The sequence below is a fragment of the Crotalus tigris genome, unplaced genomic scaffold (genome assembly GCF_016545835.1).
Source record: "Crotalus tigris isolate CLP2741 ecotype Arizona unplaced genomic scaffold, ASM1654583v1 scf7180000018767.220593, whole genome shotgun sequence".
NCBI lineage: Eukaryota > Metazoa > Chordata > Lepidosauria > Squamata > Viperidae > Crotalus > Crotalus tigris.
Genome location: NW_024097189.1, coordinates 105,001 through 120,547, shown reverse-complemented (window position 1 = coordinate 120,547; position 15,547 = coordinate 105,001). Strand labels below are relative to the sequence as shown.

The window sequence follows — 15,547 nt, the reverse complement described above, 5'->3', positions numbered from 1 at the left end:
CCCATATATTTAAGAATGTTGCAGAGCATGATTCATGTGTTCATCTTCTACATAGAAGACTTGGCCATGCAAGCTTTAAAGTTTTGCAGCAAATGCAAGAGTTTGCAGAAGGGCTAAATTTGAAGGGATGCAAAACATATTTGGACTGTGCAGTATGCAAAGCATCAAAGTTATAGGCATTCCCAGTTTGGGAGGAGCAAAATATGCACTGGTAATTGTTGATGATTATAGCAGGTATAGTTTTTGCTACTTGCTTAGAGCAAAGACAGAGGTGCTACAACAATTCAAACAGTGGGTAAGATTTGTAGAGAGAAGGTACAGACAAAAAGTGTGTCAGTTGCAAACTGACAGAGGTACTGAATTTATGTCAACTAAATTCCAACAATGGTTGGGGCAGTTGGGGATAAGACACAGATGTACAAATCCTTACAGAGCAGCAGAGAATGGTGTAGCTGAAAGAAGGAATGGTGTTTTGCAAACAATGAAAGATTCATTATTAGAGGATTCTGGTATGAGCAGGTCATATTGGGGAGAAGCCATATTGACTGCAAATTATATAGTTAACAGGTTGTGGAGTTCCTCCATTAATAATACTCCATATGCCATTCTATATGGGAGAAAGCCAGCACTGGCACATTTGAGAATTTTTGGAAGTACTGCATGGGTACATATTCCGAAAGCAATCAGAAGAAAGGGACAGCAAAAGGCAAGAAAGCTCAGGTTTGTGGGCTATGAGCCAGGGTCAAAAGGATATCGCTTTAGCGATGGAAGTAAAAGAATTGTAATTTCAAGGTCTGCTAATTTTGCAGAACAAAACTGGGACAGAATTAATGCAAATTCTCGGTATGTCTCACTTAATGACGGTGATCTATTTAATGACAATAACTCATCTAATGATAAAAAAATGATTACTGAAGATGTCAATGTTTAGGGAGGAGAGGCTGAACAAGACATGAAGCCAGATAGACTTGAGACACGGGAGCAGTTAATACCACGTAGGTCAGAGTGATGTAACAAAGGAATTCTGCCTGACAGCTATTCTGCCAGCAAGGTAAAAGTTTGCAATGTGTGGTATGAGCCAAGAAGTTATAAAGAAGTGTTGGCATTACCAAAAGCTGATCAAGAAAGATGGAAGGAGGCCATGGATAAAGAGATGAAATCCATGGGAGACCATGAAGTATTTAAATCAGTGACTTTGCCACAGGGAACCAAAGCTGTGGGTTGTAAGTGGGTATATAAGAAAAGGATATTGCCAAATAATGATGTACAGTTATTACAAGATTTAAATATTAATGTAAAAGAATCTGTAAAGGTACTTGAAGATAATGCTGCCTGTACAAAAATGGCAACTGGTGACAGGGTGAAGAACAGAAGTAAACATGTAGACATTAAGTATTGTAATGTCAGGGAAGCTGTAAAAGGAAAATTGATTAGTTTACATCATTGTTCTTCTGAGGATAATTTGGCAGACATGATGACTAAACCATTGGGTAGTGTTCACTATGGAGAATGTGTTAAGTCAATAGGTCTGATGTCTCTTCCTGTCATGAAGGAAGGAGTGTTGGAATATTCATGAGCAGGAAGAGTCATGTGGTAACTCAGTCAGCCAATGTGAAGACAATGCTACTGAGTCTGTGCAAAAAGAATATTAAGTTAGGAGCTGGATTTCCAGTATCAGGTTTGTCTCTGTATCTCTCTGTAAGAAGTCTTCAATTGAGCTATGTTGCTGTAAAGAAGAATGTATGGTATTGTAAATATTTTTATATGAATATAAAGAAGTTATTTTGAATCAGCTAAATGCAGTCAACTGTGAGAGCTTCTGATTTATTTTTTCACCAATAGAGAAATTAAAATTCTCTAACAATAAATATGAATCAGTTGCCAAGCATCTGAATATAAATCACAAGACCCTGGAGATGCTGCAACATTCCAGCTGATTGGCGCTTCTTCTGGGCTCATCAGAAGCGCCAGGATCAGTGCCACTTTCTAGCTGATTGGTGCTTCTTCAGGGCTCAGCAGAAGCACCAGGATCAGCGCCAAGCTCCAGCTGGAGCTTGGCGCTGATCCTGGCGCTTCCACTGAGCCCTGACAGCCCCGAAGAAGCGCCGATCAGCTGGAAAGCGGCACTGATCCTGGCGCTTCTGCTGATCCCTGACAACCCTGCAGCTCCAGCCGTCTCTCACTCAGGCTTGTGCGTTGCTGCCACCAGTTCAGCTCATTCCCCTCCCCCGCTACCACTTTTCTAGGATGGTCGCGTACCACCTGCCAGGTGCCAATGTACCACAGGTGGTACCCGTACCACTGATTGAAAAGCCCTGATCTAGAAGAGCTATTTGATATTTTTCCAAGTGACTTGTCATTAGCAAATAATCTCCCTTAGATTCAAGCAAATATTTTATGGAATGGGAGGTTTCAGTAATGATGATGGTGCAAAATGTAATTATTTGGTAGCATTTCAACATTTAGACCAATCATCAGAGTTATTAGATTCCTGATCAATATATTATAATCAATATAATATAATCTCCCCTTCATACTTTGAGTACTGCGCAAAAGAATGACCAATTAGTATAGGATAAACAGTGACAGCATATGAGTATTGTTTACTAGGGCAATGCACTGACATGGAGGTAGGCAAACAATGTATACAACAACAAAAGAAGAGTATTAGAAATATGATAAAGAGCAAAAGCAGAAAAAAATTCTTCAAGCCAGGAGTAAATGCTTTCTTGGAAAGCATAAAGAAGTTTTCCTCATCTGCAGGCCCAGGAAGAATATGAGCAATTTCAGAAAGAGAGAAGGTTTTAGTCTCTTTTGCTTGGGAGAAATCAAGTAATTTATCTTGATTTTTTGAAGCACAGTTTGAGAAGCTGGAAATTTGATGCATATCCTAGTAATCCAGTTTGAGAAGCTGGAAATTTGATAGTGTATCTGGAGAAGCCACACATTTTAAACAATAGAACCATATTAAACCTCTATTTTTAAAAATGATAATTGAACATTTATGTAAGAATCTTCACATGAGATCAAACTCTTGCTTGTGCATTTATATTAAAAGAAAAAAATCATTGAAATCATAATACGACTCTTCACTGAATTCTCTGTAATATCCAGTCTAAATATTTCCCATTCTTGGAAGTTTCAAGCTTAGTTATCCAAACATTGCTACTGAGATAAAATATTTAACCTAAAGCTAGACATGAGCAGAGGATCAACTTTGCTTCATTCTTGAATTGCTGATCTGAGGAAAACCCTACCTGGAATATAAAATATGTAGTGGATTTGTTTTTTATTTTTAAATTGGTATGTTTTGATTTTACTAGTTACCATCTTGAAGGGTGAGTTGCTGCTAATAGGGATAATTCAGTGGGTACCCATTCCAATTTCTTAGAGAATTGCATGTAATGTATGTTTTCCTGCGCCTTATAATAACAACGGGTGAGTACTTGCAATTTCCATTACTTCAAACTACACTTAATGGAGCAATGCAACTAATTCATTTTGGGCCTTTTTTTTCCTTCTTTGGTATTTTTTCTTTAAAAAGTACATAAATGTAAGCCAATAATAAAAATAATCACATCCTTTCCCACTGAATCATATATCTTTTAACCTGGACCAAAATGACCTACTTATACTTGGAAGGATTTGATCTCATTATAAATTTGAAGAACATGGATAAACTCATATAAATTTTATTAATAAATAAATAATAAATAAATAAATTACTTTCATCTGCATTGATTTTATTGCCAAATGACAAAATGTTATGATTAACTAAAATTATTCAATTATTCAAGATTATCAGAATTCTGACCATTTTCAGAAATCTCATTTAATAACACTAAAGTTCTGAACAATGTCTGACTGTAAGTTTCATCTTAAGCTAAATATTAATGTGCATTACATTTACACCCTTTAGGACAAAGATGTATGACATGCACATACCTCTCAAAAAACAGTCCTCTCTATTGAATTGTAATTTTTCATAGGAAAATTATGAAATTTGTGGAGTGTAATAAGTTGCTGTTGCCTCTCCAAGGATATACATGTCTGCTGAGCTATAGTCATTTTTAATTCTTATGTTGTCAATAAACAGGAATGATTTGTTAATTCATTCTGCAATTGATTCCAGATTCCAATCTAATCTGGCAAACATTCTGAGATTAAAATTATAGCAAAAGTAGAATATACTTGCTATTGGAAAGACTGTATCTATATCATTGCCATACAAAAAAGTGCAGTTGTAAAGGAGAAACACTATATTAGCTATAATTCTGATACTTCCATGGTAAAGAACAAAAGTATTTTACAACCCAAAGATGTAGCTTTCCTTTCCTTTCATAAATGTATGGTAAAAAAAAAAACCAGTGGGAATGCAAAGAGTTCTGTATTCAGTTAAAAAAACTGAATATACTATATATGCCAAAACAAGCTCTCAGAACCTGCATAGTCCCATCAGTTTCCATTCTATATCCCTGATTTGTGACTACTAAAAAAACAGTGAATCATGGAAAATTGTTAAATTATTTTCAATCTTGGAAATAATAGAAAACATGCTAAACAAAAATGTAAAAATCCTGCTTTTACAGTTTGTTTTAAAGTATCAATGATACCCCTTTTGTTTTTAATTAAATGGAACACAAATTGTAAACGTTTTCAGCACGTAAAGATGAACTATTCCCAAACAGCATTCTTCTATAAAAGCTACACACTTAAAAATACCAACCACTGCTTATATGAACAGCCTCCTGAATAAAATAAATGAATTTGAAATGTTTGAATAATCAAACTAAGTAAACATCTGAAACATTAAGTTGGAGATCATGATGAAGCTGTAAACAGAAGAAGCTGTGATCTAGAAATCAGTCATATCATACCTTGTGGCAATGACTGGACAGGAAGAGTAGGCTGGCCAGGAGGAATAGAAATGAGTCCCTGACGCTGAAGATTCAGCAGATGTTGCTGCTGTTGAAGTTGTTGCATTTGGAGGAGCTGCTGCTGGAAGACAAGCTGTTGGGCTGCTAACTGCTGCTGCTGTTGCTGCTGCTGCAAAACAGAAAAAATGTAAAGGAGAATGGAAAAAGGCAAGATTTAGTTAACAATTCTGGTTTATTTTAGTTATTAAATAGCAATAGTATTTGTAGAAATAGGGCTTTTTCTTAAAAAAGAAAGCTTGGTTTAAAAATAATTAGATTTTAGTGGGAAAGATTATCTGCTTTTAGGACTCTTTTTTAGCAAAGAGTTAGAAGAAAGAAGACAACCACTTTTTCAACTTAAAGAACAAATGGATAAAATTCATGACATTTAAGTACAAATTTATATTGGCTGAAGGTGTAATTCTTTATCTCAAATTTTAATTCAAAAGTCTTATTTTCCCAGCTGAGTAACTAATCGGCAGTGGCCCATAAAGGAAATCTCCAGTGATCTATTAGTAAACTGGGATGTAGCCTTCATTTTACTAGCCTGTTAGTTTCTTTGCTGCTCTTGCTGGACTACATTAGGTCCCTAGCATTATATTCATGGTAAAGAAGGATTCTATTATAAAGGAAAGAGCTAACTTCCTATTTTGTGAGGCGTTACAAGACAAGCCAGAGTTCTTTAGGCTCAGGAGGATATATGAATGTAGTCACACTTCAGAGAAAGACAAGCTGCTATGGAAGACCTTTCCTTTTTTTAGTTTGGAAAAGAGAAACTTCTGATGCGCTCATTGGAAAACAAACTGCATAATGGAGCAAGTTGTGTGGATTGCTCAGAGCCTCATGAGAAATAAGGGAGCAATTTCTATTCTGTAGTTGATAGCTGTCTGAAATTCTATTTACAAATCCAAACAGAAACAATGCCTTGGGAGGTCAGAACTGGATGGTGCATGTTTGCATAATGGGCAGCTACTAGACAATGTCTAGGATACCTGCTGATTAATTTAACTACTTGAACATGTTTTGTTTGTATTATATTTATAGCTGATGCAGTTTGCTGACAGGTGCAAGCTAGGCCTGAGAAACTGGCTTGTCAGGTTGATTTATGATCACATCAAACTACAACTTTCTACTCACCATTCCAAACATACAGTAACAGTTCATTAATCAGGGTCTGTGACTTCAAAATCTATGCCCATTTTTTTTTTACAATTTTCTAGTAGCTATTATCCATTTCTGAACTAGGGATACACTTGAGTCATCCCTTTCCTATATCACAAAGAGAAGGTAAGTCTTTCATCAGTTCAAGCTTCCTTACATATATCAGTCAATCATTACTTTGTTCACCACTGTATGAACACTGAAAGACAATAGAACTGGATGGCAAACTTCAGCCTCCATAACTGCAAACAAAAGAAGCTGTGGCATTCTATTTCAATTGTTATTAGTTTCACTGAATGTATTTATGAACTGATCTTCAGGATGAAAGGGCTAAGGACTGTAACATTCTCATAGAAAGATTTAAATGAACTATTACAATCATATCCTTTATTATATAATACAGTTCTTTAAAGTTTAAAATGCTGATATTTAAAATTATACAGAATCCATCATTTTACTGAATGAACATTCAGAGTACTCAATGTAAATATTATGCCCAATATAAAATCATTCTATATAACCTCCAATCTGTGTAATCCAACTATTTATTGTATTGTATTTATTCTATCTACTGTAGCAATCTATCTGATCATCTTACCAATTCTATGGGCCATTTCATGAAGTCAGTTTTGTCTTCTTGCAATGTTCCACAAGGACATTTTTGCACAGAGAATGTCTTGTATGAACCAGAATCTCCATGGATACAGCTGTCACTTCCTGGTGGTGATTTCTGCAATCACAGCACAGAGCATTTTTCCCAACCTCTTCAATTATGGAATCATCCTTAAGAAGCAAAATCTGTATCTACAGATATCTTAGTTCACCCAAGATATTCTCTATATGAATAATATCCTAAGGGGACATTATTTGTATACAATATTGTCTACATGAGCTATCTTGGAATTATTTCAATACCAACAGCTTCCTATAAAGATGACCTTTGCAAAAACAAACACCAAACAAAAATCAACATAATCAGAATAACTTATTCTTCTCCTCCCCAGCTGCCCTACTTGCAGAAATAATTTATTGATTAGTTATTTAGGCTCTACCTCTTTTGCTTGCTTTCCTGGGTGCTGCTGCTGCTGCTGCTGCTGCTGCTGCTGCTGCTGCTGCTGCTGCTGCTGTTGCTGCTGTTGTTGTTGTTGCTGTTGTTGCTGTTGCTGCTGCTGCAAAAGCTGAAGATGTAACTGCTCTTGTTGTTTCTTGTAAAACTCTTGAAGTTGTTGCTGAATAAATCATTTTGACTTTAATAAACAAAGGTAAAATTTCACATATTATGTATCTCCTAAACTCTTCTAGATTGGTATGTGGCAAAGTAGTCACTGAGCTATACCATAAAACAAAAATAAAATTTGAAGATGCAAATCTATATAAACTTCTCTCCCCTTAAATTCAATTCTGAAATATCTCAGTGCAGATTTCAAAGTATCCTAAAAGAAGAGCATAAGAAGATCCATATTCTAGACCATAGACAACAAAAGCAAACTAATGCTTTCCTTCCTTCCTTCCTTCCTTCCTGCCTGCCTGCCTGCCTTCCCTAAACAGAATATCTACTTCCTCATATGTAATAAGGGTGCAGAGTTCGATAATCTGTCTGTGCAGGATTAACAACATGCCAGATTTTTAGCCAAATGTTATTTCAGTGTAATTTCTATGAAACCACATATTTTGTTTAAACATTCTGAAAATAAACATAATATTTTCATCATAATAATTAATTATATTCCTCTTAAGTTCAGTTGAAAGTGATAATAGATATTGTAATGATATGTAACAATAATGTTCTTTGGTTTGCAATCAGAGGTATTGGGGATTCTTGACTTTCATTCCAGATTTACTCCTTTCATTCTAACGTCTGTTTCCATTTGATTAAAAAAAAACTTAAGTTCAAATTTCTCAAGCCCCTTCCAGTTATCTAAAGGAACTGCTAACATCATATACTTTTAAAGCAACTATGATCTTAAAGTATATTTACTTTATTTATTCAACTGATCACTCATAAAGTATTTAAGTTCTTGAATATTTCAATATTGAAATAAACATTGGTTTATTTCAGGGTTATTGTGGGGAAAATAGGAGGAGGATGTACTGTATTAGGTACATTTGTCACCTTGAGATATTTATAAACAATAATAAAGGTGGGATACAAAATTAAAATCTCCTCTTCATACTCCACTTGCCATTGTTATTCCTGAGCTAGATGTTAAAGTTGTATTCAAAGTTGCAGAATCGATTCCCTAGGTCCTTGAAATGTTTTAGGCTAAGAAATTTGTCATAGATTTATATTATTCCTTTTTTTAAGAGCAAACATATGACTTCTCACTAGCAAATAAGGCTGATTATATAATAAGCTGGAATGCTGCTAATTATCCAAAGAGATATCCAACATTACCTGCTGTAACATAACTGCTTGCTGTTGCTGAAGAAGTGCTTGGAGCTGCTGAGGAGACAAAACTTGTTGTTGAAGAATTTGTTGCATTTGCTGAGGGGTGATCACTTGGGGAGTCATCATGGCCACTGATACAGGAACCTATAGAAGAAAGATTGGAGATAAATTGTTTTCCTTCTTAACACCTGGGTAGAATATTTAATAAATATTTGCCATAAGTGCAAACTATTTGTTCCATATAATTCTATGATACAATAACTTGTCCATGGATATATCGTAACTATCATTCACTTTAACTATTACTTTACTTTGAAGGCTAGAAGTGCCACAGATGTGTAGCCTGACACATGCTTAGGCTATCTACTCATTCAGTTGTCTAGTTAAAAATAACCAAAACCTGATGGTGTGTCCTCTTTGTGCCATAGGCTGTTTCATCCTAGTAATTAACATTACAAGGTAAGGTACGTGGTCCATGTTTTATTTAGAACTTCTCTCTTGTTTAAAATTTACAAATACATATCTATTCCAGTAGTTCTCAATTTTTCTTTACCACAGACCCCTTTTAAATAACTCAAGATTTAAATCATAACATTTCTTCAAGTCTTTGTGGACCCCCTGTGACAGTTTCATGGATCCCCAAGGGTCCGCGCACCACAGACTGAGAACCATTGCTATAAATTACATTATAGCAGCAACAGTTAATTTTGATTTTACAGCTGGGCCATTAGACCTGAGTTGCAAAAGTCCAAATAACCCTTATATGGCATCCAAGATATCTTTGCAGTATCAGTGGTCATCAGGATTTTTGTAGTCTAGGTATGGTGGTTGTACTGTATAACTTCTTAATGTTTTGTTCCAACATTCCATAAATACTGGCCATCTCTGTAATATTAGAGTGGCAGATTTTATATCGCTCAGGTAAATTTGTTTAACTGCTTTGATTTTATATTTTAATTGAACACTGGATATTTAAATATTCATATATCACATCTTTAACCCATTGATTGCATTATATCTTTATATTTACTTACAATATACAGCAAGCATATTACTACTCTTGAAAAAAACAACCACATCTCTAGTTCCTTAGCAGCTGATGCAACTTACTTCATGACAAAACATTATAAAGTTCCATGGTTCTTATCATTACAACCCCCAATAATATAGAATGGGATTAGAGTAATGTGAAATGTTAACATTATTTCTTTATTTATTAATCAAATTTGTATAGGCATCCATCTCACTAAAGACAACTCTGGGTGGTGCACAGACTAGATAAAAGGTTTTATGTATATTAAAGATAAAATAATATAAAAACAGTAAATTCAGATATAAAAAAACTGTAATAACAAATAACCTAAAAATCCAAACTACAATCAAAGTGAAGGGAAAATGAAAAATGTCTTTAACCATGGAGCTATCTAGCCAGGTCTCTGCTCTTGTGGGTTTTGAGAGCCTTTCGGAATATCAAAAGGGATGGAGCCAATCTAATTTCAGGGGAAAGGATGTTTCCTAAGAGGGATGCCTCATAATATGAAGCAACATTCATCAGATATTATAGTAGAGAAAAGGGAAACTGAGTGGACTAATAATATTTTTATAAACAGTTTAAATTTTAGTTTGAGTCACACTCTCTCATGTTAATTGGTAAGAAAAAATCTGTGATACAAATGGAAATTCTGTTATTGTCTGTTTTAAAACAATAAACCTTTAGTTTAAACAAAATAGGACTTCACTGCAGTAGTTTATAATGACCCTAATATATATACAAAATTTGCTATTCTTCTTGGCACCAATGGAGTTTGCTATTAATTGTATGTTAAGATCCATAATCTGCCTCAATAAATTACAGTCTTTACTCAATGTTATCTTTACTCAAAAGGCTCACTTTGTTTAATAGGACTTAACTTCCAGTTATACATGCATAGATGCCTTAAAAAGAGAGACAGGCCAAGCATCTTTAAATATGGATTTAACTTTGACTCTCTTTTCAATGGTGATCTGTTTTTTTTTAGACCTCAGAACTGTGGCACTCTAATTCTAGACACATCAGATTTTATCAGGCTCAAAAGTTTACATTTCACATGTCTTGTGAATTATTGCTAGATATTTTTAATGTTGGGTAGGATAAATGAGCATTTAAAAATAGATGATTACATGGTAGGCTTTCAACATGGTACAATCAATCATCTTATAAAATGTCATAATACTACAAAAACAAATGGATAAAGAATCCAGACTGTTTCTCAAAGTATAAAAATGCATGTATATAAATCTGCTGTAAATGATCTTTAGACAATATAGATGTTTAGATGAAAACATATCTCTGTTCTTACATTCTTAAGACAAAAAAATCACGAGAATAGAAAGAACTCTGAAATAAAAGTTGATGCTACTAAAAGTGAATTCATTAGCTTTTCTATCTACAGCAAAATATACATTGCAGCAACAATTCTCCAAGCGCTAATGTATCTAATTTGATCCTTTTAGAGGTAACTGTGGTAAAATGAAGAAAGCAATGTTTATTCCTTCATGCAAGAAATAACTTTTGTAATATAAGGTGTAAGTAGTAACATACTTTTTTATATTATAAGAAAGTACTTATTTCTTTAGGAATTTATAACTTTCCTAAGGCTATATAGCAAATTCAAGATAGCATAAAGATTAAACTAGAAAATACCACAAAAAAATTAACATTTTAACAAGGGTATAAATGTCTTCCTCACTTGCAGCTGTTGCAAAAGCAACTAAACAGAGAAAACTGTCCTACATATTCTTAGGCACATTCTGGTCCTACTAAACATATTAATGGAATACAATCCTTAATAAATTGTTCTCATATATAAAATAAAACAAATTTACATTAAGACTGGATTCAAGGGCTGCATCAAGCTTTTCAATGCATATTGAAATCAATTCCAATGATTTATGATTTTGATGATTATACAAGATAGATTATAGAAAAAATCATGATATAACTTTAGAGATAGTAATTAAAATGTAATTATACTTACATTATACTTTTGTAACTTCTATAAAGAATATTGGGAACTACTTCTCTATGTCTTTATATCTTTCTTTATATTTTGCTCTTTCCCCCCCATTTTCTTCTATTTCCTTTTCTTTTAGCTTTTTCTGCTTTTTCTTCTTTCTTTACCTTTTCTGTTCTAATTTAGTTTGTTATAGTTATTATTCTTAAAAAGATAAATAAAAATTATGTTTGTATGTGAAAAAGAGAAAGAGTTGGTCACAATTCTAAACATGAGTAGGGCAAGGATTTATTTATTTTTTGGGTGGGGTTGCCTCTTAACTTTCTCTACATTTTTTGCTCCTCCACCATAAATCTGTGATATTAAGTTTAATGTTTTACCTAGAATGTTACTTCTATTTCAAACAATTACTATATTGACAACTGACGTAGCATTTAGGAAATGGCAAAAAGATATTTTTAAATTTGTTTGGCAAGGCAAGAAACAGAAAATTAATACTAATTGCTCTAGGATACTAAAGAAAGAGAGCTAGTATTATCAGATTTGAAGTTATATTTTACAGCTTGCTGTTTTGTGTGGAATGGATGATTTTGTCATATCACATATCTATTTGTGATATAACAAACTTAACGCTTATATAAATTTTAAAAAATATTTTACTAGACATATCATACTGAGAATTTGGAATACATATAAAGCAAGACTCTTTCCTAAAATACCTTTATGGTCATCATTCCAAGAAATCTTTTTCAGAAGAGAGATGACAGTTAAATAAAAATGATTAACTTACACTGATATACTGTCTTTCTCTCAAGGGACCTTACATTAACAACAAGTGACGATCTCTAATTGGAAAGATACACACACACACACACACACACACCACAAAGATTTGGTTCTCCATTATTCTATCTAATGGGAAGATTTAAATTTGACAAAAAGAACTGACTTTGAAAATGATAGGAGTAGGACTGAATTTGATGTGGAATTGTGTACAAATGATGATATTATTGCTAAGATGTATAAACATTTGATGATATAAGATGGCGGCACCTGGATCGGCTGCGGCTGCATTGGCTCTCAAAGTTGAAGAGTTATGGGAAGCATATTAAGGGATATAGGCCACATGATCAGGAAGGTTTTAATGTGTTTGAGCAATATGGTGGAACTAAGGTAACATATAACATACGACTGACAATCTTTGCTGGCATGGCGAGTTTCTAGCTGTTTTGGAACTATTGGTGAGACCGTTAAAATTCATTGGTGCTGTATGAAATTGTTCTGCTGACAGCAAGATCTGACTGCTGGCCCAGCAACGGATTCTACTGCAAATAAGGGCTGTTTTCAAAGGAAGCAAAGGAGGAGAGGTCCCAGGGCTTATGGAGCGAAGGAACTGGATGAGGCTGTCGGAAGGCCCAGAGGATGGGAGAGAGGCTTTTGGAGGAGTTGGTGGCGGCGGCAGCGTTCTCCAGGGGTGAAAAGGAGTGAGGCCTCTTTAAGGAAAAGGTGGAAGAGACAAGATCAGAAAAAGAAAAGGAGGCGAGGTTGTCGTGCAGGAATACAAGCTAATTTGAGGGATAATCCACATGAAGCTCCATTTCCATCTGTCCTGTTTGCCATTGTTCGTTCCCTAGAGACTAAAATGGAAGATCTGTAATTTGAGCTGGCCATGAACAAGGAGTGTATATCGGAGGTGGTGACCCTTTGAGAGCTATATGCAACGAAATTTTTTGATGTATGCCGATTGGTGTACTTTCAAAGTGATAATAATGTTGTTGTTGTTGATATTATTATTATTATACATTTATTGAAAATGTAAACAAAGGATGAGCAAGTTAAATACTATCATTGGGCAAAAAATTATATAATTGGACCAATGGGAGAATATGTTAAAGAAATTTATGTGAATTTTAATCTTAAAGAGAACTCCTATAATATATCATTGATATTTGATACCAGATAAATTGTAAAAAATGTATAATGGTATTTAAAATACTCATTCTAAATGAAATCAAATCGAAGGAACATGTTTTCGTCTTTGGTAGACATGAAATAAACCTAGAAAATATGGGGACCAAATCTGTATTTTGATTCAGAGGATTTTTAAAGATAAACATACATTTGAAACCAGAGGTTTTTCTTTTGGGGTGAACAGACAAGCAAAATAAAAGATCTTATAGAACTTTGTTTTATATATGATAACAGCAGCAAGACTTTATAGCACAAATGTGGGAAGACTTACAAACACCTACATTGGAATTAAATGGATGGAATTTGCAGAGATGGCAAAATTGACAGGAATAGAATAGAACAGAATAGAACAGAACAGGACAGGACAGAACAGAACAGAATAGAGCTGGAAGGGACTTTCCAGTATGTCACGGCAGCCGAAAAAGCCAATGCAATCCTAAATTGAATTAACAGAGGGATTCAATCAAGATCACGTGAGGTACTAATACCACTCTATAAAGTCTTAGTAAGACCACACCTAGAATATTGCAACCAATTTTGGTCTCTACACTATAAAAATTATGTTGAGACTCTAGAAAAAGTGCAGAGAAGAGCAACAAGATCATTAGGGGACTGGAAGAAATCTTCTGCAGCCCAGAGATTAAATCCATAGCTTGGTTTTCGGCTGCATAGGCCTTCCAGAAAGGCCTGATTGCAAAATGCAGGCCAGAATGCAGCTGCAAAATGAAGCTTCTCCTTCTGCCGCAGAAGTGGACTGGCTGAGCGGGGTTGTCAGTGCTGGAGATGAGTAAGACATCCCCTGAAAATAAGACCTGGTGCCTCTTTTGGAGGCAAAAAAAAAAAGACCCAGTCTTATTTTCGGGGAAACATGGTATGTGCATTTAAAGTATATGTGCATTTTTTTGCCTTCAAAAGAGGCACCAGGTCTTATTTTCGGGTTGGTTCTCTCCTTGATTAGTTTCCATCCATTGCTTCTTGTCCTGCCTTCAGATGGTTTGGAGAATAGATTGATCCCCTCCTACTTGTGGCAGCCCCGCAAATATTGGAATATTGCTATCATGTCACCTCTTCTTTTTATTAAACTAGACATACCCAATTCCTGCAACTGTTCTTCATATCTTTTACCCTCTAGTCCCAATAGTCTCCAATTTGATGCACACATGTGTCAGTATTCTTTTGTTATCCCCAGAACCCTCTGTGCATCATTATACAATTATTGAAACAGCCTTTTGTTTTTAGGTGTGTGCCTTGCCCCAAAACTAGGGCTTATTTTTGGGGTACAGCTTATATTAGGCCCACCCCAAAAAAATCAAGCTAGGACTTATTTTCGGGGTAGGCCTTTCCTTCCTTCCTTCCTTCCTTCCTTCCTTCCTTCCTTCCTTCCTTCCTTCCTTCCTTCCTAATTAGACTTTTCAATCATAATGAATCTATACCTTTTATTCCAATGGGAAAATTAAAACATCCCACATGGAAATGTTGCAATGGGGCAAAACGTGTTCTTAATATTAACTGGAATTGTATAGACATTTAATAAAGATTGTATCTTTGTATCTTGTACTCTGCATAATAATGGACATTTTTGCTAATGTGTTATATGAGAATGATAAAATGTCCTATCTACATCAGGATTCTATGCATGATCGTTTTGATGTTGGAAAAGTAGAAATACTGCATATATTCCATTTGTGTGAATGTATATTGGCTACAATTCAAAAGCATACCATTATATCTAATAAAAGGACAACAATTAATAAAATAGTATGCATTAATTTTTGCTCAAATTTATATTTATTATTTATTATTACAGAGGAAAAAATGTTGTACAATGATGTGTTGTTTTAAGGTTTTTATTGCTTTTAAAATAATAACAGAAAAAAAGGATAAAACAATAATTAAAGTGCACAATGTGCTTAAAATGAGTGAGAAATACAACAGAAAAAATATATGTAATTACAATAAAGAGCTACAATTCTATATATAATTATCCAATACAAATATTATGCAAGTGTGAGTATCATTATATTTACCCATACAAAGTCTGCATCTATAGGCAATCTGCTCCTAAGTAGTAAGTGTAATCAGGTCTTCAATCCATTGAGTAAATGGAGTACATTTAT

General features: G+C 34.4%; 1 protein-coding gene across 5 annotated transcripts in view; it reads right to left on the bottom strand.

Annotated features, from left to right (window-relative positions):
• Positions 1–15,547, bottom strand: part of FOXP2 (forkhead box P2) — a 204,973-nt gene that overhangs the window by 95,090 nt on the left and 94,336 nt on the right. For 3 of the 5 annotated variants that reach the window (XM_039355900.1, XM_039355898.1, XM_039355897.1), the window contains 3 exons: positions 8,473–8,610; positions 7,130–7,306; positions 4,878–5,046 (listed from right to left, as the gene is read on the bottom strand). In XM_039355900.1, coding sequence (XP_039211834.1) covers positions 4,878–5,046; positions 7,130–7,306; positions 8,473–8,592 — 466 coding nt within the window. In that variant the 5' untranslated portion in view covers positions 8,593–8,610. Of the gene's footprint in view, positions 1–4,877; positions 5,047–6,675; positions 6,808–7,129; positions 7,307–8,472; positions 8,611–15,547 lie in introns of all 5 variants that reach the window. The other 2 variants (XM_039355899.1, XM_039355896.1) reach the window with 1 other exon arrangement.